Raw genomic sequence first — 27495 nt, 5'->3', positions numbered from 1 at the left:
GCGTGATTCTAGTTTTATAGGAATTTAAATTTTTTCATTACTTTAAAAAAAGGCATAGATGGATAGTCTTCTAATAAAATTCCATATTTAAAACAAAAGTCTGATTTGCTACTTAATGAGGTTTTAAGTAAAGAGCCTCATGATAAGTTACATTTTGTCATTTCTTTCCAAATAGTTCACATTTTCCCTGAGTGATAAATTAATCACATTCAAAAACATATTAATTAAACCCTGAAGATCCTGGGCTACATTTCAGAAATCACTACAAATGAAAACTAACTAAAGCTAAATACTGTCCCCCAAAGCACCTACAAAAAAACTGCTTTACAGATGGAAAAAACCAAAACCACATCAATGAAATAGGGAAAGACTTCTTTGCTTCAAATTCATCAGCTTCCATATTTCTTAATGTTTATATCAATATCAACATCCTTCATATCAAAATCAACAACACATATGACTCCTATGAATGTTGGGAAGCTCACACCAGTCACAAAGATACCACATCTTCCCAATGTTTACAAAGTGCTATTCCACCAAAAGTGCCATTCCACTGAAAGCTCAAGAATGGACAGAGCAACTGAAGAGTCCGAGAAGATAAATAACAGCACTAAAGCTGTCATTCAGCCAAATTCTCAAAACACTTATATTAAACTTTTATAAAACTCATTATGTACTGAGTGGCTCCTACAGTTGGGGTTCTAGGTATAAATGACAAGATTCCTTCCTACTCACCAGATAACCCCTGAGGGATACTACACAGAAAATCACCACGTTCCATTCCGTCACTCAGTCATGTCTGACTCTTTGCGACCCCGTGGACTGTAGCCTACCAGGCTTCTCCGTCCATGGGATTCTCCAGGCAAGAATACTGGAGTGGGTTACCGTTTCCTTCTCCAGGGGATCTTCCCGACCCAGGGATCGAACCCGGGTCTCCCGCATTGGAGGCAGACGCTTTAACCTCTGAGCCACCAGGGAAGCCCTACCACAGAGCCCGATAAATGCTATCAGAACCAGGTGGACTTGATGTGATAAGAGCTCAGAAAAGGAATGACTTAATTCAGCAGGGAGGCTGGGGAAGGGGAAGGGAGGAGAGGTCAACAAGTTGCCAGAGGTTAGTGTGGCTGGGTACAGGGGAGCATGAGGACGATGGGACACGAGGCCAGAGATGACTTGTTCATCCGAGTTCATGGAAGTTTTATTTGTAATTGCCAAACAACAGAAACAACCCAAGTGTCTGTCAATAGGTGAATGGATCAGCATGCTGTGATGTATCCACACAATGGAATACGACTCAGCAATGAAAAGGAATGACTGCTGACCATAGCACTCACAATACAGGTGAATATCACAAAAATTAAGCAGAATTGGATAAGTAGACATAAGGACATACTCAATGACTCCATTTCTATAAAACTCTAGAAAATATCAACAACCCTCTAGAGCTTGGGAAAGGGGCAGAAGGCATGGGTGAGAGGGATTATAAAGGGCCCTAAGGATACTTCTGGGAAGTGATAAGTATGTACATTATCTTGACTGTGATGGTGGTTTCCTAGGTGTATAAATGTGTCAAAACTCTTCACATTCACTTTAAATCTGTGTAGTCTAAGCAACTAGAAAAGGAAGAAATGAAGAACCCCAGGGTGAGTAGAAGGAAAGAAATCTTAAAAATTAGGGCAGAAATAAATGCAAAAGAAACAAAAGAGACCATAGCAAAAATCAACAAAGCCAAAAGCTGGTTCTTTGAGAGGGTAAATACAATTGACAAACCACTAGCCAGACTCATCAAGAAACAAAGGGAGAAAAACCAAATCAATCAAATTAGAAATGAAAATGGAGAGATCACAACAAACAACACAGAAATACAAAGGATCATACAAGACTACTATCAGCAATTATATGCCAATAAAGTGGACAACTTGGAAGAAATGGACAAATTCTTAGAAAAGTACAACTTTCCAAAACTGAACCAGGAAGAAATAGAAAATCTGAACAGACCCATCACAAGCACAGACATTGAAACTATAATCAGAAATCTTCCAGCAAACAAAAGCCCAGGTCCAGACGGCTTCACAGCTGAATTCTACCAAAAATTTAGAGAAGAGCTAACACCTATCCTACTCAAACTCTTCCAAAAAATTGCAGAGGAAGGTAAACCTCCAAACTCATTCTACGAGGCCACCATCACCCTAATACCAAAACCTGACAAAGATGCCACAAAAAAAGAGAACTATAGGCCAATATCACTGATGAACATAGATGCAAAAATCCTTAACAAAATTCTAGCAATCAGAATCCAACAACACATTAAAAAGATCAGACATCATGACCAAGTGGGCTTTATCCCAGGGATGCAAGGATTCTTCAACATCGGCAAATCAATCAATGTAATACATCACATTAACAAACTGAAAAATAAAAACCATATGATTATCTCAATAGATGCAGAGAAGGCCTTCGACAAAATTCAACATCCATTTATGATAAAAACCCTCCAGAATATGGGAATAGAAGGAACATTCCTCAACATAATCAAAGCTATATATGACAAACCCACAGCAAACATTTTCCTCAATGGTGAAAAATTGAAAGTGTTTCCCCTAAAGTCAGGAAGAAGACAAGGGTGCCCACTCTCACCACTACTATTCAACATAGTTTTGGAAGTTTTGGCCACAATTATCAAAGCAGAAAAAGACATAAAAGGAATCCAAATTGGAAAAGAAGTAAAACTCACTGTTTGCAGATGACATGATCCTCTACACAGAAAACCCTAAAGACTCTACGAGAAAACTACTAGAGCTAATCAATGAATACAGTAAAGTTGCAGGATATAAAATCAAAACACAGAAATCCCTTGCATTCCTATACACTAATAATGAGAAAATAGAGAAATTAAGGAAACAATTCCATTCACCGTTGCAACGGAAAGAATAAAATAGTTAGGAATATCTCTACCTAAAGAAACAAAAGACCTATATATAGAAAACTATAAAACACTGGTGAAAGAAATTAGAGAGGACACTAATAGATGGAGAAATATACCATGTTCGTGGATTGGAAGAATAAATATTGTGAAAATGAATATATTACCCAAAGTAATTTATAGGTTCAAGGTTCAGTGCAATCGCTATCAAGCTACCAATGGTATTTTTCACAGAGCTAGAACAAATAATTTCACAATTTGTAGAAAATACAAAAAACGTCGAATAGCCAAAACAATCTTGAGAAAGAAGAATGGAACTGAGGGAATCAACCTGCCAGACTTCAGGCTCTATTACAAAGCCACAGTCATCAAGACAGTATGGTACTTTCATAAAGACAGAAATATAGATCAATGGAACAAAATAGAAAGCCCAGAGATAAATCCATGCACCTATGGCAACCTTATCTTTGACAAAGGAGGCAAGAATATTCAATGGAGAAAAGACAATCTCTTTAACAAGTCTTGCTGGGAAAACTTGTCAACCACTTGTAAAAGAATGAAACTAGAACACTCCCTAACACCATACACAAAAATAAACTCAAAATGGATTAAAGATCTAAATGTAAGACCAGAAACTATTAAACTCCTAGAGGAGACCAAAGGCAAAACACTCTCTGACATAAATCATAGCAGGATTGTCTATGACCCACCTCCCAGAATATTGGAAATAAAAGCAAAAATAAACAAATGGGACCTAATTAAAATTAAAAGCTTCTGCACAGCAAAGGAAACTATAAGCAAGGTGAAAAGACAGCCTTCAGAATGGGAGAAAATAATAGCAAATGAAGCAACTGATAAAGGATTAATCTCAAAAATATACAAGCAACTCCTACAGCTCAATTCCAGAAAAATAAAAGACCCAATCAAAAAATGGGCCAAACAGACATTTCTCCAAAGAAGACATACAGATGGCTAACAAACACATGAAAAGATGCTCAACATCACTCATAATCAGAGAAATGCAAATCAAAACCACAATGAGATACCATTTCACACCAGTCAGAATGGCTGCTATCCAAAAGTCTACAAGCAATAAATGCTGGAGAGGGTGTGGAGAAAAAGGAACCCTCTTACACTGTTGGTGGGAATGCAAACTAGTACAGCCACTATGGAGAACAGTGTGGAGATTCCTCAAAAAACTGGAAATAGAGCTGCCATATGACCCAGCAATCACATTCCTGGGCATACACACTGAGGAAACCAGAACTGAAAGAGACACGTGTACTCCAATGTTCATCGCAGCACTGTTTATAATAGCCAGGACATGGAAGCAACCTAGATGTCCATCTGCAGACGAATGGATAAGAAAGCTTTGGTACATATACATAACGGAGTATTACTCAGCCATTAAAAGGAATACATTTGAATCAGTGCTAATGAGGTGGATGAAACTGGAGCCTATTATACAGAGTGAAGTAAGCCAGAAAGAAAAACACCAATACGGTATACTAACGCATATATATGGAATTTAGAAAGATGGTAATGATAACCCTGTATATGAGACAGCAAAAGAGACACAGATGTATTCTATATTTTGGACTCTGTGGGAGAGGGCAAGGGTGGGATGATTTGGGAAAATGGCATTGAAACATGTATTATCATATGTGAAATGAATCACGAGTCCAGGTTTGATGCCTGATACAGGATGCTCACGGCTGATGTACTGGGATGAACCAGAGGGATGGGATGGGGAGGGAGGTGGGGGGGGTTCAAGATGGGGAACACATGTACACCTGGGGCAGATTCATGTCAATGTATGGCAAAACCAATACAATAATGTAAAGTAATTAGCCTCCAATTAAAATAAATAAAAAATAAATCTGTGTAGTCTGTTTGTCTGGAGTAGAAGGAGAGGCATAACAGAATTAGCTCTGCATTTTAGTCCCATTATTCCCAAAACAACACAGAGGCAGGGCTAGAAATGCTCCCAGAGGAGGAAAGGCCAGAGAGGCTGGTGGAGCACCAGAAGTGGATGAAGTTCCCGAAGCCCAAGAGAGAAACTGTTTCAAAACTCAGGTTGGGATGAACAGAGCCCAGAGCCCCAGAGCAGGCTATCACAGAGGAAGGATGTGTGTGAAGGTCTTGGCAGGAGAGCCCAGCCACTCAAACACAACATGACCATGCTCCAGGACTGGGCACGTGCCTTTGGGAGGGAGCCAGGAGAGAATAAGGCGACACTGACCCTCGCAAACCAGGCTGTCAACCCTAACCCTGGCAATCGTGAGGTGAACTGGTCCCAGCTGGCTGCCCTCCCACCCAGCCCGGCACAGTGGACTGCCAGCTGAAATGCCTAGCCATGCACTGCAGGCCACTGCCCTTATAATCCAGGGTGGGCACACATGCCCTTTTCTTGTACTAAAATTGTACTTTCTGGACTCTCAAAAGCCACTAAAATTTCTTTGCCAAGTTCTCAAAATTGCCATTGAAAGTATGATGTGGATCATCCATCAGGACCTTTTCCTTCTAGTGAAGGCTTCCAACAAATCATCGAACTGACATCACTGTGAGAGTCTCACCTGCCTCAGATCATGGGGCAAAGTTGGGCCCCTCTTCCATTGGTACAGACACCTGAGACTCGCTCGGAGCTTCAAGGGATCCTCTATAGTCCCTCGTCTCTTAAGGTCATGATGACATGAAGAAGGGCAAGGTCTCATCCATTTGTCCCCAGATTAAATGGATATGGCTGATCTCCAGCACATACATCATCTGTGCTTACGAGTAATGTGCCATGTCAGTTTACGGATATCCATGAGCAAAATGTACTCGTTAAACTTACCAATGGCTTTGATTGATTCTCCTGGGAAAAGTGGTGCTTCTTCCATCTGTGCCAGCTTATTTCCATCCCTTAGAGCCTGGCAAGAAACCAAACACGAGTAAATCTCCCTTTCCATCTGTAGACCTTGGAAGAATGGTAGTCCTCTGTGCTCTTGCTACGAGGCTACAGAAGCGTGCAAAATGTATGCCCCCCTCCCCTCACAAGACAATTTCAAAGCTCCGCATCACAGGACACCATGCTGCATAGTCTAGCAAATTGTTACACATACTTAAAGTTCACAGTTAGAAAGCATTAATACAGAGATGGTTTGACATGACAGATAGATACCGTAATCACTACACAGACAGCTATTACAAGGTGCCTCCAGAATTTGGAAATAAGGTCAAAAAAGGTTACCTTCTGAGCGTGAAACTAGTACAAATAAAATCAATATTAGATGCAGATGCTTAAGCAGCTACAGAAATGGGCCAGCTATGAGAGTGTGTGGGAAACCCCAAAGTCTAATTTAAGAAAGCAGGGAGTGTCTCTTACTAAGAAAAGCCCTACTTCATAAAGCCTTATTTTATAAAAGAAAGCTTCCCTACTCCAACCCAGCTACCTGCAGCTGCACAAAGTGTAGGAGGGAGGAAGGGCGAGTGTGCTTGTCAGTGTGCATACAGGCCAGGAGAATGCGCCCTCATCTGGCAGACAAGAGTATTTCATCCACTCCTGTGGAGCAGGGTGTGCTGTTCATCAGGCTTTTCTTCCCAGTCAGTTCACACTGCTGATTACACGCTTACCAAGCAAATTCCTAAAGAGGTCTCAGGGTTCCTGTTACAATATCACCAGGAAAAGGATGTCTTGGATGGCTGGAAGGATACATGCCCACATTTCTAAATGTCCAGATCAGCACTATGGACCAGCAGAGCCAGTCTCTGGCAAGCCTGGTTGGATAGCACCAGATAACTCAGGGGAGCTGAGAAAATGGTGTTCTTGAACTACAAATCTAGGGACCACGGCCTGAACTTCGTGCCTATTCCAAGGTACTGCCACCCTGTCAGATGCTGCCAAGGAAACTGGTCACTTTTTCCAGGCTTCTCTGACATAATGTGTCATGAATAAGAGTAAGGTGTTCAAAACCCCAGCAATTCCCAAGCTGTGTTTCATAGAGCACTAAATTCCCAAGAAATGCGAATAGGATTTATTTGGAAAAGTTTGGGAAATGCTGGGTTAAAAGAAACAAGTTTAGCTGGGTTCTTTTTTTTTTTTAGAGAGACAAATCTTTAGCATGTTAATGCAGGCCGAATCCGCCAGAGGGCGCTAGAGTATGCTGCATTTCCCCTACCTCGTCCATTAGGGGCTGCTTTCTCCAAAAAATACCTGTTAAGATCAGGAAGCCACTAGTGTTCGGTAGAAAACAGAGTAGATAATCCTAAGTTTTCAACATAATTTTCTGAAGCAATATACTAAAAGTGGTATCTTTTATAATTCTAGTCAAAATTACTGAAAATTCAAAATAATTATTTTTCACAGTTATAAGAATACTTCAATATATTTTATAAAGGGTCTTAAAGGTCCACTTAAAAACACTATATATAGTAGGTTCATCCAATTTTATAAAAGAAGGGAAAATGTTAAAATATAAAGAGTGAATTTGATGCTAAATGTTGGTCAAATGATATTTGTTTGGGGAGGGCACAAAATGACACAGTTCCTCCTCCTCCTACAGATTAGTGTTCATCGTCACCTCCAAGCAATTTTACTCAGTTTAAACTTTTAGTCCAGATTGGTTTTTAAGACACTTTTCAATCAACATTTTTAGGGATGCAGAAAACCATTAAAGGGGAAACAGAGAAGTGTTTGTGGATACATTTATACTCATACCTGTTTTGGAAATACATCTTTGACACAATAAAGCATAAACCAATATTTATACTTTTCAATGTCCAGTTTTAGAAACACTAAAAATCATCAATCTTCACAGAAGCCTTATTTTGAAAGTCTGCTTTCTTTAATTTATTGCCTAAGCTAGTGACTGATTTTATAATATACTTACAAAGAGAGAAAGCTATTTTGATCAATATTCAAGTTTTAAATAACTTCAAACGTTACACTTTTAAAGCTTATTTTAATGGCTAAATATTATCATATAGACTTAAAATCATTAACTGATATTCAAAAATAAACGGGAATAGGTTATTTTTAAATATATTTACTAAAGCAAGCTATTCTAATCAACTGAATTTGGAAGAGGTAGGGGAAAATCTGATTCACTTTATAACAAGTCACTTCACACACTTTCAAATCCTCAACCCAGGACTAACTAATAAGATGCCGTTGAGGGAGGCAGCAGTGACTGGAACATTTTGAGAATGTACAAGACTCTCAAGATAGAGGCTAGGGATCAAAGGTTTCTCCTCTCTTCTAACAGTCACGTTAAATCTGGCATGAAATATTCGTGCATTTATACAAGGCATGAAATGTGTTGATGGTATAGAGACAAACTCTCACTAAAAATAGTTAAATCTGGGACATGCTTTGTACATGATGAAAAAACAACTATCAGAATAAAACAAATCACTGATCCCACTGCTTCAGATCTCCCTGTAAAAAGTTCACTATGTACAGGAAAGACATTCAGCTTTAGCATAGGAATTCGAGAGGAGAATGGATCTTAAAGCCTCATTATTTTGCAAGGACAGTAGATTCCCTCTAAAAAGCTGGTGTTAGGAGATAGGACGTACACTTGTGCTATATTAAGCTTTGACTGCAACTTCCAAGTTGCACAGGACATGATTTGACCCTTGATTTATCCAACCCATGTACATCATCAAAGAGGAATGTTCTTATGGATAAAATATGTCTCGTGAATACACCCAGCCCACTTGAGGCCTCTGCTGCAAGAGTTGCCCGGTTGAGGAATTCTCTCTGATGATCTCAGCCCAGACCTCTGCTGGTGACCCGGAAGGTCACCAACTTGCTGGCTCTCCACCGCTTTCTCCTTCTCCTGAACCCAGGCTGCTGGGTAGGATAGTTTCTGTAACAGCTGCCTGCCGAAAGCAGTGGTTTTCAAACGGGCCTCTGCAAGGTACTTCTAGGGTCACCAAAGGAGGGTGGGCTGGGCAAAGGGACAGCTGAGCACTGGGAGTTTGCCATGCTTCCCTGGAGAGGCTCCTCTAGAGGTTTCATATACTCAGTTTCTACATAAGCTTTGGGGAAAACTCTGCTGCATTAAATCTCTCCAGAGTCCAGAGGTACTGAGCAAAGAGTAAGTACTGAAGAAACCTCGATGAATGATTATTTTTTTCTTCTACAAAATACATGGACTCATTCCATAAACACCTACAGCGTGCCAGGTGCTGTGCTGGGTACAGACCTTGCAAATTTGAAGAAAGCAAAGTCTGCACCCTTGAGGAGCACCCTGAGTGTGTGCATCTGCCCCTCTAAGTCTTCATAAAAGCAATTCAGAATCGTGGTGTGACTGAGGCTCATTATTCCCATCAGTAAATCTACTTGGGAAAACTGAGAGGCAGAGATGAACAAATTTCTGGTTGACAAAATGTTGGATAAACCAATTTTTGCAAATAATGTCATAATGGAATCTACCAAACTTGGACAGGAGAGTGCTACTGTAGTGGAAAAAGCATTTGCTGGTTGCCTAGAAATCTAGTATGAAATGGCTTCTAAATGCACGGTCTGTAACTACAAACAGATGAACATGTACAACTTGCCACCTGATCAGCTTCAGCTTCAGAAGGGTAGCCATTGTGTTCTTCCTGAATCTCCTGCACAGCACCAGGTGCATGGACAAGAAAAGGCAAAGGAGGGGAAAAGAAACACGTGCAAACAGACAGGTGAAAGGACAGAAGTTCTTTCTTAAAGAGACAGTAAGCATGTAACACACCTTTCATGGTTTTGCAAATCCCAACATTTTCCCCCTTGGAGTTAAGGAAAGAACGTGGAGGCCATCTATAGCATCCTCAGCCTAAAACGGAGTATCTACTCTGTGTTTGTGTTGGGGTGTAAAATGAAAAGCAAACAAACATCATGGGTTACACAGAATGTACTGTCTTTTTAAAATCAAGCAATACTGCAGCGTACAGCAAAGAATCAAAATCACAGATGCATAACATGCTCATAGAAAAGAAAACAGACCACAGAGACCGGGAAGCGACCAAAATCCAGCCAAAACCCAAAGACTATATGTTCGTAGACATGTGTTTTTGAAAGGAACTATTATGTTGCCCAGAGGTCAATGCCACTGGAATTAACAACAGTTCCACACATGCACATGTGCGTATCACGTGCTGGGGTCACACATATGCAGATACATACAAATGCTCTGTTACTTATTGCTTATTGCTAATTAAATCCTGTGATTGATGACTCAAAATCATATTAACTCTCTCTAATTACAGTTTCAATGTGCTTCAAAAAATAGCTAAAATATCACATATCTTTATCTAAATTTTCCAATCCCTTTACATGTATTACTATTCTTAATTTCTTTATAGAATGAGTTTTTGAAACCCTAAAAACTTGGACTTTTAGTTTAGCCTGTGGTATAATGAGCATGAATATTGAAGATGACAAAATTATAACCCCTTTTAAAAGTTATATCAAGTCTCTGAGGCTGAAAATATTAAAATTTAGCATCAATATATTTTTCCTTCAAGAAACTTTGATCCCAACAATTATATTTCTTTAAAAGGCAATCAGTGAATAAGTAGCAAAGCTTTAAAAGAATTTACTCTTCCCCACCTTTCATTTTTGTCAGTAAAATAAAATAGCTACTTAAAAGATTTTTATACTTTATCATCAGGTTGAATTCAGTACACAGTTGGTACTGCTACCCTTCAGAGCAGGACAAATTGTTAAACACAGCCAGTTTTTTGAAATTTCCATTTTTTTAATACAAAGAAAATGGAATCATTCTTTGATAAAAATTTTAAAAACAGAAGAATGAATGACCAAACAACAACCAAAAAAAAAAAAAACTCCACATAGCATTTCAAAGTCCATGCAAATATAAAGCCAAACACTAATAGTTAACAATGTGAATCAATGAAAGAAAATGATTCCCATGAGCAAAAGAAAACATGGTGAAAACAAAATTAAACAAAGATAAACCAACTAGAATCCAAGAATTTGATTTAACCTGCTTATTTTTAAAAGTTTAAAACCGAAGTCACTAACTGATTCTGTCAAAATCCACATTGTTTTCATTTAATGGAACAAGGTTAATTTTCAACATCTGATACTCAGGTTTAAATGCATGCACATTACCAATCTTTGTCTTGCTTTATGAATATTCTGAAATAAAGGGAAGGAAAATCATGAGGAAAATATAAACTATAATCCACTAGCTATAACAGCTATGTCTGTATTTTAAGAAATATTAAATTGGGCTGATTTTGCTAAATTCATCTTCAAGATTAGCACTTCTGCTTTTGGGGTTCAGCATGCAAACATGAGATCTTATTTGATCTTGTAATCAAGACTTGAAATCTTAGACTGCCTACTCAGGATGGACAACTGACCACTTTGTTGTTTTTCTTGTTAATAAATACTCTAGCATGAATTATGTGATGAACAATTTAAATGAACAGGACTCTGTAGGCCTAGACTTATAAACCCCATGCCATGAATACCTACTTGGTCAGAATTCCTGTAACACAACAAAAGTCAGTATTGCACACTGGAAACAATTTTAGCATCCTGCCCTCACACACATTGGCTTTTTCGCATATGAAAACATCATAACAAATAAAGCATTTCTAGTGAACACTGAAAGCTATGACACAGCAGAGCAAATTGATCTGAGTGACTCATAAAACCAGTGAGAAGGCAAAGAATACTAAATAGACTAAGTGTCCGATAAAGCACAGAGACACACAAGGCGGAGGCCCATGTGCTGAAAACCAAATATCCTTACCCTTATATCAGGCCTCCTGAAAACCTGTCAGTTAAAACACAGAACATCATCATCATGGACATATCACTATTGACCTGTGAAAGATGCTGTTAAGTTCGCCAGCCCATGCTCTAAGAAACATCATAATACTCCAAATAAAACCCAGCAGGTCGATCCTAACATGTTTGCCCTCTAAGTTTCATTCAATATCCAATCAATCCTAACACATTTGTCCTGTAATTTGCAGGCAAGTCTATGATTTGGAGAAACTTATCGCCCTTAGCCTAAGACAAACTACATTATTTTAAACACAAACCCCTTCTGTCAAGGGCCATTACAAGACAGTGTGAACAGGCTGTGTTTGAAAAGTTCATTTGTGTGTCTGTTTGGGATACTGAACACATTTTCCCCACAGAAACAATGATATTAAAAAGTGGTTCTGCTCCCAAACCAGCCCACAGAAACAAAACAAAACCGAACCAAGAAACCACAAAAGCGTCCACAGCTGGTGTGGAGCACAGCTCAGCCACGGTGTTAATGGGATCACAAAGCCTAGTTAAGCACAATCTTAATCTGGTTTCTATAGGAATTCTATTTTCAATTTGCACTTGGAACTCCAGAATTAAACCCCCTGATGTGGCCGCCCCAGAGGGAGATGTTGCCTCCCTCATGTTAGCCCAGCCCCGACTGCTGCACATGGAAACATGCAGCAGGAGCATTCGGGAAACGGCCCAGAGAACCAATGAAACTTTTGAAAAGCGAACAGTGCTAATAGTCTGAGGAAGGCTTGAATCATCTGTTCCCCACTCTCGACTCTGAAATCTGATCATCAGTACATATAATAGAACGCTGGAGGTTCTACAGAAAACATCATTAAAAAAAATCACTGGAGGTTCTTATTAACTTCATAGGTTTTACTCAGGATAGATAAGAGGATCACCTGACTATGAGGATACACTTCAAAAAACATCATTGTATCGCTATTAAAAGAAAATACTCTTTGAAGTAAAAAAGGTGCTGAACTAAGGGATGCTATAGCTCAAAGGGAATTAAAGCCCAGGAATGCCTAAATATAGACTATTTAGGCTAAGAAGCTCAAATCCGCCCCTTTTTTTTGAGGAGGTGGTGGTGATTAATATGTTTATCTTAATTGTGGTGATAGTGCCACAAGGGGGCACCTATCAAAAACTCATCAATCTCTATACTTTAAATATGTGACATTTATCATTTGTTAATTACAACAGAAAAGTATATACAAAATACATAATATACAAGCTTATGTTAACTTTGAAAAAACTCAAAATGGGACATTCATGGTAATAAAAAGTCAAAATAGAGAGGCTCCCCTCCCCAGCTTCATTTGTCAGAGATAACCACCTTTAATGAGAATTTTTAAAATTATGCCTCCATAACCATAAATATGGTTACATCACTACTTCTTTTTTTCACTTAGTTAATATTTATTCATCTATTTCAGAAGCATAACTAAAATTGCATTAAATTCCAGCAGTACATTTCACACATACATACACAGCATACCATGAAAATGATGTATTACTTAATACTTAAAGTTTTAGTATTTATAATTAGAAACAACAGAAGAGTTCAGTGATGAGGCACAAATGTCTAAAAGATTGAGGTATTATTTATTTCAATGAGACATAGGGATAGGGAGTATCATGACTTATAAGATAAAGTGAGCACTGTGACTAGCACATTCCTAGAACATATATGAATTTTTTATTAAAATCATTATATAAGGTGAAAATTCATAAAAGGTAATAGTTTATGTGTGTGTGTGTGTGCGTAAGTTAAGTTCCAAATTTGCTTTGCTATGTAAATCATAAAAATTTCATTGAAGGTAAGAACATTTTTTAGGTAGAGAGTTGGCATGCAACTTAAGATCTATATACATTTGTATATTATAACTATATTATATGTAGTTATATATTATAACTATAATATAAATCATATTACCAGAATTTGTAAATGATGACAAAAACTGAACATAAATTATAAAATCATGGAAGAGTTTGGAAAGTTTCATTGTATAATGTGTAAATGATACCACTACTTCTTGACTTGTTAGTTTCAAACAGTAGCTAGTGACCTAGCTAGATGAGGAAACATCTCACACTAATCCCTCCCTCTATCCAATCGGCTGATTGAAATTGTAATTTCTAGTCCTTTTATTGTCCTTCTGCAGCAGCTGCATCATTTAAAAAAAAAAATTCATGAAATGATTTTTCGGTGGCAGCCATTCTTCTAGGAACCTTGTATGTACTAACTCATTTTATTCTCAGAACAACCTTGTGAGATAGAAACTATCATGGGCCCCATTTTCTGATGAGAAACCCAAGGTACAGTTAAGTAATCTGGCCAGGTTCAAGGTGTAGAGCAAGTACTTATACCCAGATAGTCTGCTACACCACCTCAGTGTGGTGCCACTGTAATTAACACACAGGAACTAAAGCCATCAATGTACCTCCACTCCCTCTTAGCTCCCTCGAGGGTGGGTGAAGAAAGCAACAGTATGACCTCTTCCCTCACTTCTCCTTGCTTCCTCCAAACCTCCACTCCAGCATGTTTATTTTCACATTTGCTCTGAAACTGCAATTAATTTTGCAATGTTTTGCCTATAAAGAGATAGTAACAATTGACAACTAAAAAACAGCACTACAAGCAGCATCCCTGGGCCTTACATGCAAATGTGATTCTGATCAAACAGAGAGAGCAGTGGTTTGAAGTCAGGAGGCCTGGAGCCTCTCTCTCTGCGTGCCCGCACCCAGCCTCAGTTTCTCCATGTACAAAAGGAGAGGAGTCTACGAATGGCTGTGAGGTCCCGACCAGTCCCCAAACCCTGCTGCTGCTGCGTCACTTCAGTCGTGTCCGACTCTGTGCGACCCCATAGACGGCAGCCCACCAGGCTCCCCCGTTCCTGGGATTCTCCAGGCAAGAACACTGGAGTGGGTCACCATTTCCTTCTCCAATGCATGAAAGTGAAAAGGGAAAGTGAATTCGCTCAGTCGTGTCCGACTCTTCACGACCCCATGGACTGAAGCCTACCAGGCTCCTCCGTCCATGGGATTTTCCAGACAAGAGTACTGGAGTGGGGTGCCATTGCTTTTTTCTCCCCAAACCCTAGGAGCCACTTAAGCTTCCATGGAAGAGTTCAGAAAACTCGTTGTGGGGGTGGGGGGCAGCAATCAGCAGAGTGGTTAAAGCACAGCTCAGGAATCAAATCCTGCAACCAGCACTGATGGCCCTCAAGACCTCAGGCAGCCACACAGGCTGTATCATTTTTTACATCATTTATCCTATAAGGAACTGGTAAACCTGTTTACCTGCATTCTGTCAGTTGTTCTAGCAAATGATCGAACTCAGGGAGGGAGTTGTGGACACCTCCCAATTTGTAGCCAAGCCAAGCAGAAGTTCCAGGTAACCTGGGAACCCACTACCTGAAACTGGACAACTGAAGTGAGAAGTTTTGTGGACTGAGCCCTTAACCTGTAGGGTCTGCACTAACTCCGGTGAGTATCACAACCGAATTGAATTGTAGAACACTCATCTGGTGTGGGAGAATTTGCCAGTGTGGGAACAAACCCACACATCTGGTGTCACAAGTGTTCTAAGCCGGTGGGGATTCCAACCTAAGCTGACTGGTGTCAGTATGATGCTCTTCATCTCTACATGGCCCCACCTAAACCTGTTCCCTTTCTGAGTTGGCAGACCAAGGGCCTCAAGGCTTCATGCTCAGAATGCCCTGTTCTGCCTGTCTGGCTCCTCCCACCACACCTTGTTTCCTTGTCTACTGCAACACTCACCACAGTTCAACTTGTACCGTATTTTTTTGAGTCTCTTTCCTCTATTATGAATTCCATGCAGCCCAGCCTCTGTGCACATTAGGTACTCACATCATGTTTTTGGAAGTGGACCTGTGTTCAGCAATTATAATACACTCCTCTTGTACTCATTTTTACATATCATATACATTTTCATAGAGTAATAGCATACTGTAAATGAGCACTGCATGCATTTCACACATACGCTGCCCTATTTTTAATACATTAAGCCTCTGATATAACATCCACTTTACAGATGAGAACACTTGAGGCTCAGCAAGATAAAGTAACTTGTTGAGCAGCTAGTCAAGTACAGGGCAGGACTCAAGGCAAAGTGCCCCGACTCCAAATTTTGTGAACTTTTTGATAAACCATATGATTCTAAGTCAAATATCAGTTTTTTAATAAATGTGTTATCTTTGAGCCTAAGCCTCTAAGAGTTTCTTTCCACGAAAAGACTGTAATAGTGGAGTAAAATCATTCTAACATTTTTATTTGCATAACTGTACGCTTCATTTAAATAATACTTCTGTTATATCATGACACGTTGGAAATATTAATCAAGATTTATTCTACACTCAATATAGAGTCATTCAGCAGTCTATAAAAATCTTGATCTTTTAAAAATTTAATTTCTAATTTTGAGATAACTATTGATTCATAAGCAGTTGTAAGATTAAGAGAGATTCCATGTACCACGTCACCAAATTTTAGTTGTATATTATAAAACTACACTGAAAAATACCAGAACCAGGGCCCTGACACTGACACAGCCAAGATGCAGAACAATTTCCTCATCACTTAACATTGTTCTTTTATGGCCACATCCACTTCCCTCCCAGCCCTTCCCCTTCTCAGTCCCAGGCAACCACTAATCTGTTCTCCGTTTCTATAATTTTGGCATTTGAAGACTGTTACACAAATGGAGGGCTTCCCTGAAATCTCGGATGGTAAAGAATCCACCTGCAATGAAGGAGAGCCAGGCTCGATCCCTGGGTTGGGAAGAGCCCCTGGAGAAGGGAATGGAAACCCAATCCAGTATTCTTGCCTGGAGAATTCCATGAACAAAGGAGCCTGGAGGGTTACAGTCCATGGGGTCGCAGAGGCAGACATGATTGAGCTGCTAACACACTTTCACTACACAAATGAAATCATACAGCATGTGACCTTTTGGGAGTGGCATTTTTACTCTGTGTAATTCCCTGAAGAGTCACTCAATTCTTTTCTCTGCCCACTCTATTCTGCTGTTGAACCAATCCACTGAGGGTTTAGTGTTTTTCTTTCTTTTTTGTGTGTGTTTTTTTGGGGGTTGTTTTTTCATTATTGTATTTTTCAGTTTTAAATTTTCCATTTGGTTATTATCTCATATTCCTTGTTGAAAATTTCCTATTTTTAGTCTCTCACTTTCTATGTTTTTAATGTATCACACATATCTGTAATTGTTTATTGAAGCAATTTTATGATGGCTTCTTTAAAATCTTTTTCACAGAATTCTAAAATCTGTCATCTTGGTTTTGGCATCTACTGATTGTCTTCATTCAGTTTGAGATCTTTCTGGCTATTGGTATTATCAGTGATTTTCAATGGAAACCTGGCCATTCTGAGTATTATAAGAGTGTGAGTCTTACCTAACCCTTTTGTTGTAGCTGTTTCTCTGCCACTGCTCAAGCAGGAGGGGCGTGGGGAGCAGTGCCTCATTATAGGTGGGTTGGGGTACAAGTTCAGTTTCCTCTCTCGGTCCCCACTCACATCAAAGGCCAGGGGTCTCCTAGTTATTTCTGGGTGGAGTGAGAGTTCCAGGGTCCAGTTAGGCTTCTGCTGATACCTGCCCTGCTGGGAGTGGCAGGAGCACATGTGACTGATAGCACCGATACCATAAGGGGGTTTGGTTTCCCAGCCAATGGGCGGTGCTAAAAATCCTGACTGTCCACCAGGCCTCCCAACACCACAGCTGCCATGCTTGGTGTGCCTTGCTGCAGCCTGGTGAGGGTGGAATCTAGACTCCCCACTTGGCCTTGCTGGTGGGTGTGGGGCTGCAGCTTTTTCTATGGTGTTTGTATGGAGCACAGTGGTTAGTGTCTAAAAGCTTTCTTTCTACTCAGCTGCCCCCTTCCTGTCCTTTGGAGACAGAGACTAGGCTTTTGTTGTCTGCACCCGTTGGCATTTCTGGGTTGCTGGCTTCTTTGGAAACAAGTCTGAGACACATGTGGTAAAAAAAAAAAAAAAAAAACAGGGACATTACCACCCCATTGTTCCTTGGGTCCTGAGGTTCCTAACCAGTCTACCTCCTTCTCTCTACCTTTAAAGGCGTTCTTTTGTTTATCTTATAGATCATGTCCAGGGTATTTATTTATACTGAGAGTGCAAAATAAGAAAAAGTAAATCTGCTCCATCTTTCCAGAAGCAGAAGCCCAAACCTTGATATTTTTAAGAAATAATTCTATCCACAAGTAATCCCGAGAGATAGGACAGTACTCTGCCATTACAGTAATTACAAACTGGAGGCTTGTTGCTCAAACAGGCAGCAGCATGGTTGTTTTTATAATTAAATTGTTTCTAAGGGGACACACTGCAGTCTCCAGTTCTCCACAGATCCCACCCATGTCTGTTTAGCTTGTTAGCTCTCCCCTGTAGACATCTATGTTTGCAAACTCTGATTTCATAAACAGATCATGAGGTCAAGCTATCAACAGTGGATTATGCCCATGGATTCAAAATGATCATACTCAAACTTCCCTCTTTCTAGACTTGTACTCAATTTAATAAGTATTAACTAAGACCAAGCTCAAGCATAATGAAGCCTTCCCAACACACTGCATCCTACTTCCCTCCAAAGCCCTTCTGGAAATTTTTGTTTAGGATCCAGAATGTAGTCACTGTACTAACCTACTAAATGATTAAATTTAGTACAAGACCCTCTCCACTTTCTCCTTTTTCTTCAGAATATTTAAAGAAGAGATCTAGCTACTGTGTGTGTGGTGATGAGAGTAGGAGAAACAGGAGGGACAGAGGGGTGATGATGATGGTGGTGGTGGTGATGGTGATGTTGGAGCCAGAGGAAAGAGAATGAGCACATTAAAACTATGGTGTCCTAATTTCCCAAAGGCTGGCCAGAAACAAATCCTTTTGGACAAAACACAACTGAAGAATGTTCTAGAAAGAAAGGAATTTAGAGAGTTTAAATCTAATCCAAACTCTTATCCTTACACAAAAGGAAAGTGATGCTCAGAGGTTATACAAGGTTACAAAGCTAAACAGTACAGTCTGTATGGCTCCACCATGTTCCCTCTTCTTGGCCTAGTTCTGTTTTTTAAACAATGGAAGCTCATCAACTTTGTCACTTCTGCTAACAGTTCCTAAAAATGTTTCATTACAATTTATGACTGTATTTTTTTCATCTAATCTTTGGAACATTACATTCAGATCTTGTTCTTAAATGTTTTGACAAATTCAAGAGACAGATTTGTACTCTTTCTTAGCCTGTTAAAAATGTAAGCAACTGAGTTAGTAGTAGGGTAGGTAAAGAAGACATTTTATTACATTTCTTCTAGTAGTCTTAATTATCAGGTAAATCTTCAAGATGACTTGGTATTAAGGCATACATTTATTAATTTACTTAATCCGTAATTCACATAATAGCTATCTACTCTTTCAACAGGGACAATGTTTTCCAAACTTCTGGCATCTTATATACCACCTGTACAAGTCTGGTTTGCTATACCTGCATGTCACCTGTACTAATATTAGTATTTATGTTGACTTTAAATCCACTATTTTTTCATATTTTGCCTGGCTTTAAGCAATAACATCCATCTAAATCACAAGTCTGATGTGCCAGTTTTTCGACTACACATTAAAATAATTATATAACTGCTAAAATATGTTCATGGGCATACCATCTTAACTCTCTTCATGTGACGCCAGTGTTATTCTTGGGTGATCTGACCCTAAGCTGTCAATTTATGATATGGGAAAATAATAAAGCAACTGTACTTTAAAATCTAACATGAGTGCTAATTATTCAGGTTTGTGGGAACATACTAGAAATGTATGGTATCATCATCGATTTCAACAGATACAAACCTAGGGAAGCCAAACTTTTCACAATTTATTGTACACAAGAAATACATAAGATCCACTCTTCCCCACCCTCAGAGATTCTGATTCACTGAGTGGGATGCGGACCATGGAAGCTGCATTTCTGCAGGCATCCCAGGGAACACCCAAGGGCCACATTTTGAAAAATAGTGAACAGGAAGGCAGGACAAAATTCTTAAAATCACTCTAGCTTTTCAATAGGAAGACTTGGGTTCAAATCCCAAGTCTAACTGCATGATACTAGTGTTACTGCTTAGTCATGTCTGACTCTTTGCACCACGCGCCTCTGTCCAGGGAATTTCCCAGGCAAGAATACTGGAGTAGGGTGCCATTTCCTTCTCCAGGGGATCGTCCCGACCCAGGGATCAAACCCAGTCTCCTGCATTGAAGGCAGATTCTTTACCATCTGAGCCACCATGGAACTGAGTCACTTAATCTTCTGAGCCTTGCTTTCCTTACCTGTTAAGCGATGATTATAATAAATGCCATCTCACTGGGTTGTCTTAAGAATTAAATGGATGATATGTCAAAAAGTATGACAAAACCACAGAGCCCTACACAGGCTACAAGGCTTATGAGGGTGAGGATGCTGAACCACTCTCAGCAGCTACAAATGAGAACACAATACATTCCAAATCAAGATGCAAGGGCTCTGCTCCAGAAATACATCTGCTCCCATTTCACTACCGACATTGAGTCTAACCTATAATAAACTAACCCCCAAATTGAGTGCCTGTTTCAAATAAGATATTTGCACAATATAAAATCTCAAGTATTACTGACTGATGACTGCACGCTAAATCCTCAAGGAATTGTATCTAGACCTTCAGGGCCAATGCCAGACACAGCTCCCGTGCCAGAGGTGTCCCAAAGGCCCATTTGGGATACCCTGATTTCAAGAACTACTTTATACACAGCATGTAACATTATCTGTGGTTTAGAAATATTTTATGCTTTTATTATTTAAAAGAACTCTCTTCTTAAAGAAAACACAACACCTCCTGAATAATTAATTTAACACCAAATTTGCAGACTTGGCTACAGGACAAATCTAACAAAGACAGTGATTAAAAAAAAAATGCTCTCACAATGCTGCTGCTGCTGCTAAGTCACTTCAGTCGTGTCTGACTCTGTGCGACCCCATAAACAGCAGCCCACCAGGCTCCTCTGTCCCTGGGATTCTCCAGGCAAGAATACTGGAGTGGGTTGCCATTTCCTTCTCCAGCTCTCACAATAATTCACCTAAAATTTTAGCTATGATCTGATATAGGCACTTAAAATTCAATTTTCAAAACATGGAAAAGCATTCTTTTTATCTGAATACCATCTGTTAAACCATTCCAACATGAGCTAATTCTGCTATACAAAATTCGCAAATAGAATAATTAAAAAAAAAACTTTAGTTGCTTCATGTTAGAGTATAGATTCAGTCTTATCTATTCATGTAGAGGTTAGATAGCTATCACATGGCTACCATTCTTTTCTAGAACCCACATAACACTAACAACTATTCAACAATAAATGAAAACATTACAGGTAACTCATAGCTGTCTGTAAAGAAAAATCAATCCAAGGTCCGAGAGCCATTCTCTGCTAGTATGGGTCCTGGAGCCTCTCACTCAGTGGGGCAGTGTCTCAGTTATGGTGTGGGCAGGAGGGCGCCTGGGACCAGTGGGTCAGCAGCTGTCCAGTGCCTAGCCACTCAGGCATAGGTGATGCAGCAAATACTTCTCACACCTGGAAACAGCATATCTGCCCACCAGCTCTTGTGGAACAGGAGCCCCAGCTGCTCCTACTGTGGGCAAACACAAAAACTAGACAGCAGGGAAACTTATCCAGAACTATACTACCACTCTTTTGGCTGGGCATATTATCCAATCTCTACTCAGCCACAGTCATGCCTTCCCTCTGGGAGGCATAATCGATAGTATCTGGTGGCTTGGATGAAGCAAGTCCAACACCATAGCCAGATCTCAATTACACGACGTCCCCTGGAGTCAGTTTCTGCACTTGTTACAGGGCAAGCTAAAGAGGAAGTGAGGTGAGAGCCCTTCAACAAGGACAGCTATTAAGAATGACTTAAGATCGTTATCACAGTTCTTGAGCTCCTTGTAAGATTTGATGCCTGGCAAGGGCCATGATTTGAGAGCCGCTGACCCAGGGTACTAAAATGTAATTTGTCCAAACTTGTGAAAATCTATTCTCTCTTACCAGTGGGCAAAAATGACTATAATAAACTGAAACCTCAATTCAAGCAAACTCTACTACTGAAGTTAAACATGGTTTTACTGAATGTACCTGTTAATAGTTTCTTGACATTAAACAAAGTTAGTCTTTAGCCTTAATAAAGATGGAGCACGCAAGCATTTTATTTGTTAATTGATTCAACAAAAATTTATGGAGCACCTGTTATGTTCCAGGATCGTGCTGGGGGAGCAGTGGTCAGAAAAAGAGCCCCAGTCTCTGCTGACAAGGAGCTTATCACTCTTAGCTTTAGAATAAGCGGGGAATCCAACTTTTAAAATAAACAAGAAGAGATTTCTCAATTCAATAAGGACTAAAAAATGAGGTAGCCCATACAATATTCTTGAGATTTTACAATTTTTTTTGCATTCCAGTATCACATATTAATGCTGAAAACCCACAGGTAGTACATAAATACAGAAACAAACTGTGAAGTTAGAGAAATCCTATCAGATGTTTTCTGAAATTCAGAATACTAATAAAGAAAATATAGGCATTTATTATAATCAAATCTAAAAATATAATACATAATAAAATACATAATAAGATAATAAAATGGAACTGGATTTTCAAAAGAATGATCATAATCAAAAGTCAACTTTTCCTCTTGGTTAGAAAACTATGATCACATATACCTGATCCTGGTAAAAATGTCTCTTCTAAAGTTCAGATCTAACAACAGAGGACATTTCATCCTTGTTCCCAAGCAAATGGCCAGTGAGCATCAGGGGGCCAAAGTCTTATTTGAATTAAATTTGCAAAGCTTCTTGGCTACTAGGTATATTGAAAATGAATTAAGGACTCAATTCTGCTTACCTTATAATCTCTGGATACATTTTCTGATGTCACTGAACCTGAAATCTGACTAGAAATTGTAGCAGCTATAAGCTGTTTACACCATTCAACATGTGATCCTGTAGGACTAAAAGAAATAGTGCAATTAAAATATTTTAAGACATAGGCTCTGAGTGAGAAAATGAGCATGGACTAGGAATATATGTACACTTCTTTTTTAGAAAACGAACTTCAATTAGGCTATTTGGTTACCTTTACATTTACTATAAGAACTGAAATACCAACTGACAACTAGGAAGTAAGAGTAGGTTCCAGGGTGATTTGAAATAAACCAACTAATTTATTTTAAGGTTAAGATTCTAGACCTCAGACAGTTAAGCATGTTATTTTCTAGCCTTTAATGAAATATTACTCAGTTACAACTATATAGAGTGAATATTCTCAGTGTAAGTAGAAAATTAATTCTAAAGTGAAATATTTATCTTACAGCATATGCTCTTCAAAAATGCAATCAATTTCATGTGGGTAGCTTTAAATCTATAAAATGATGTAATTTCAAGTGAATCAAAGTGACTCTTAATGGAGCAAAGCTGATTGTAGGATTTTAAAAAGAACAGACCAGAGAAGTTACGTCCTATGTGTAGTAATAATGCAACCTTACATTTCTGTAAGTGCTTGACAACTTACAAAAGGCTCTACCAGTCCATTATTATATCAGAGCCTGACAACCACAAGTGATAAGAAGGCAGAACAGGGACTAGCCGACAGGTTTCTGAGATGAGAAAATTGAGGTGCAGAAGTGACAAGGCACATCAGAAAGTGGTAGGCCTGCCTCCAGCTCCACTGGGGCTGTCCTTTCAGGATGTGGTACCACCAGTAATGACCAACTCATGGAGCCAGAGGGCAAAAACCCAGGCCAGTGCCATAGATGCTCGCCACTGCCTTATATGAGAACACAACAATGCAGAGAAAACGTCATCTCCCACTTGCATGCTGCTCTCAAGTGTTCAACACATTTCTGCACATGGCCTCACCTGAGCCTCACAGTGACCCGCCTTACAGAGGAGAAAACTAAGGCTCTAGTGTTTGACCAAGGTCATGTGGTTGGTAAGTGGTCAGGCTCTTCTCACCTGACTTAAAGGACCATGTCAGCAATCTAGGCACTGAGGGAATTAAAAATGGCCCCCAGAGGCCAGGCTCCTCTCTCAACTCACTAAAGCACTGAAGAAATGAAGTTAAAGGGCATAAGATACTTATGAGAGTTTACCTTGCAGGTAGCTTTCACTGAGAAGAATGTTTCAGACCTTTGAAAATCTCATCACTAATGAAATCCACACTCGTGTACTGGAAGCACAGAAAAACCTGGAATCCCAGGCAGTGTGTAAAATAACCTAAATAGTGAAATAAAGACACTTGACATGCTCTACCAGTGATCTAAATTACATTCTCTGACCAAGACAGCCCAGTGGTTGTCTGTGGGGCTGGAAATATAAGTCAGAATATTCACTGAATGGGCAGACATTCCTATCATATTCTAAGAGCCTATTTACCACAATTAATAACTTAAGAGGAAGGAGGAGGGGAAAGGGAGGGAGATTGGTTTCCTTTTAAAGGCTAAGTCACCTTTATTGCCTGATTCTATCATACTTCTCTTGGCATGCTGCACTTTTTTCCGTCAGCACCCACTCCTGACAGCAAATCTAACAGTAGGAACCTGCCTGTTCACCCACCGCAGGGGTGGGAGGGCTGTTGTTACCCTCTGCCAAGCATCCTCTCCCCTTCCTTCTGATAAGGATGTCTCTGAGAACTGCAGGAAATTGCCCCTCCCCATTTCATCAGCAGGAGGAGGAAGGGGACACCCCCCTTCCCGCCCCCACTTGGAGGGGAGCAACCCAGGTCGCCAGGCCAATCCCAAGCTTTCCCATTGGATCAGAGGTGTTCCCAGCCCCAGTGCTGCTGGAGGCCATTCCCACCCCACTACCTTGAGGAACCCACAGAGATAAAGAGTAAGACAAGGGAAAAAAAAATAAAAACAGAGATGGGGAGCCTCAACCACAGTCCTTGCAGCTCTGGCTGTAAACATGCCTGTGGCCATCTTTCCCTGTCTGCAGCAGTGATGGAGCCAAGACATTTCCTTCCTGGCCGGAACTAGAATGATTTGTAGTTTTTGTACCTGCAACCAGAAGCATCCTGGCCAACAGAGTTATGAACAGTGTGGTACGGTGGACTGGTAGACAGGAGGCCTGGATCCGGGTCCTGTTTCTGTCACCAGCTTGAGCAAGCCACATCCTCTCGCAGGCCCACAGCTTTGTCAGCATTTAGAGAAGTAGAGTATTCAGAAGAGAGAGGAGGGCCTACAGTCCACGGCTGAGCCACCACACCTGCAGAGCCAGGGTCTACTCTGGGCACGAGGACAGGACTGAGAAGGCCACGTTTCCTCTCCTGCCTCTGCTCTTTGCTCAGTGCAATCTCCCTGCACGCTCCTGGCGACAACAGCCACCTGCAGCCTGGGGGTCCCCAGCTTTGCTTCTCCAGCCTGGATGCTCTTGATCCAGAAGCCCAGGATCCCATGGGACAGCTCCACTAGTCAGTCCCAGAAACCCTGCCGGCTCCATGTGTCTACACCAGCCTCAGTCACCCAGCCTGCAACCTGTTCCTCCACCCTCATGTTTCCTAAGTCAGGGAAAAGCAGAACCTCACCCAGGGACCCCAGACTCCAAAGCTGACATTTACCTTGGGGCCCATACTCCTTTCGCTCTCACATCTGAATGCTCAAGTCTTGTCACTCTTACCTGCTAAGTATCATGAGAAGGCACCTTGCCCACTCCTATTCCAACTCCCTTTTCCAGACAGACACCCATCATTTGTCTGGGTTCTCCTGCCTCATTAATTTAAGCTCCACCTCTATTCCAACTCCCTTTTCCAGACAGACACCCATCATTTGTCTGGGTTCTCCTGCCTCATTAATTTAAGCTCCACCTCTATGCCAATTTAAGCTCCCAAACTCAGGTCTTCAACCCAGACACCAGCCCTGAATTCCAGGCCTAAACAAACCAACTGCCTCTTTGACATCTGCTCTGGGACATCCAACTGACATCTCACTGCTGTTCTATCCAGGGTGAGTGCCTGCTAACTTCCTAACCCTGTTCCATTTAGAGGCTTCTCCATCTCTGCTACACCATCTTCCACAAGCTAAAGACACTGGAACTGTCCTCAATTCTCCCCCTCTCCTAGCCAATTGCCAACCTGCAGCAAACCCTGCTGGCTCTACCCTGCCAATGTCCTTAAGATGATATCTTAAGCCTGACCACTTCTCCCTTCCTCCAACCCGGGGCTCCACTCGCAGCCACCATCCTCTCTCATTCTGATAACTGCAACAGCCTCCCACCTGCTAGACTAGACTCTCTGATTCAACTCCTTCCCCTTCCGGTCTGTCATCCGCACAGCAGCCGTGGAGAGCTTACTGAAATCTACACCAGGTGTCGTCCCTCCTCTGCTCCTTGCCACCCACTCCACCGTCTGTGGTCCCTGTGACCTCTCTGACTTTGTCCTCCAGCACAGCACCCTCTGTGCTGGTGACACGGCTCTCCAAGTTGACCCTTGAACACAGGCCTCAGCCTAGAGTGCTGTCACCTGGCTACACGCATGACTAGCCCCCTCTTCAGGGGTGCTACTGAAATGCCACTTCTCTCCGAAAGGCTTTCCCTGACCACCCTACACAACACTCCCAGCACTGCCCAGAGTGCACACTCCAGCCACTTCCTATCCCTCCCACATGACTCTTGTCCCCCTGCACCTATCACCATCTAACACAGAACACATGTGACTTGGTCTTTGATTTCTTTCTCCCACTAAAGATGACCCATGAGGGCAGGGATTTGTGTGTGTGTGTTCCTAGCTGTATCCTCAGGCCTAGCACAGTGCCAGACACAGAGCAGGTTCTCGTATTCATAGAATAAGTGACTGAGAGAGAAGCATTTCCAGAACCTACTTAACCTAACTCAATGATACCACTCTGTCTCCAGTCCCTTCACAACACCACTGCATGGCACTTGTTCTCAAATGCAGAGGCCATCCGGTAGCTCCCCTGATGGAACTCCTCTTGTGACCTCCGTAACTAGGTGACCATATAGTTCCTTTTCCAAACCAGGACACCAGTGTGAGTTGCAGAAGGACATTACTGATAATCTCACTGGCCCAACTAGTACCCTGTACCATCTGGGGCCAAAGAGACCACACAGTCCAGCCTACTTGTAGCTAGGGTGGTTATTAAAAATGCAGAATTTCAGGCTCTACCCAGGAGGTGGCGGATCAGATTTAGGGTGGGACCCAAGAGTCTGCACTTGAATCAAGCACTAGAGGTGATTCTGACTCGGGCTCTACAGAGCTGTGTGGAGAAGCACTGGCCCAGAAGACAAAGGCATGGCTCCTTGGAAGGCACACAGGCCCCATCAGGATCTAGCCCCTGCCTTCCTACAGGCCTTTACTACCCGTTCCCCACATCCAGTATCCATCCAGGATGACACACGTTCCACTCCAGTGGCCAAAAAGTGCACCCTGTCCATCCCTACCACTAAAAACGAAGTGAATACCCCACCTCTGGGTGCCATAGAGCAGTGGATAACAACTGAGGTGGTAGAGCCTTTTTGAAAAATTCTAACACCTAGGCCTCACCCAAACCTCCTGAATGAGAAGCCTCAGAAGTGGGGTCTGGCCACCAGGAGTTCTTAAATAGCTTCTCAGATGATTCCCATGCACACCTCATTCAGAGCGATTCCAAGAGCACCTCCACCCTGGCACTTACCACATTTGGTTTCAATGGCTATTTTATTTGTATTCTCCACTAGACGTTAAGCTAGAGTGC

The 27495-nt window shown here is 41.0% G+C and overlaps 1 protein-coding gene across 10 annotated transcripts in view; it reads right to left on the bottom strand.

Annotated features, from left to right (window-relative positions):
- The window catches only part of MTMR1 (myotubularin related protein 1), a 64121-nt gene that overhangs the window by 34998 nt on the left and 1628 nt on the right, over window positions 1-27495 (bottom strand). For 2 of the 10 annotated variants that reach the window (XM_055393848.2, XM_088833913.1), the window contains exons 2-5: window positions 22653-22758; window positions 11674-11697; window positions 11025-11051; window positions 5760-5835 (exon numbers count right to left, since the gene is read on the bottom strand). In XM_055393848.2, the coding sequence (XP_055249823.2) occupies window positions 5760-5835; window positions 11025-11051; window positions 11674-11697; window positions 22653-22758 (233 nt within the window). Of the gene's footprint in view, window positions 1-5759; window positions 5836-9472; window positions 9524-11024; window positions 11052-11673; window positions 11698-22652; window positions 22759-27495 lie in introns of those variants that run through there. The other 8 variants (XM_055393850.2, XM_055393857.2, XM_055393851.2 and 5 more) reach the window with 5 other exon arrangements.

The sequence above is a fragment of the Moschus berezovskii genome, chromosome X (genome assembly GCF_049115385.1).
Source record: "Moschus berezovskii isolate FMDL1 chromosome X, NW_MosBer_1.0, whole genome shotgun sequence".
Lineage (NCBI taxonomy): Eukaryota > Metazoa > Chordata > Mammalia > Artiodactyla > Moschidae > Moschus > Moschus berezovskii.
The sequence above is the reverse complement of the archived record's forward strand: the minus strand, read 5'-3'. Positions and strand labels throughout refer to the sequence as shown.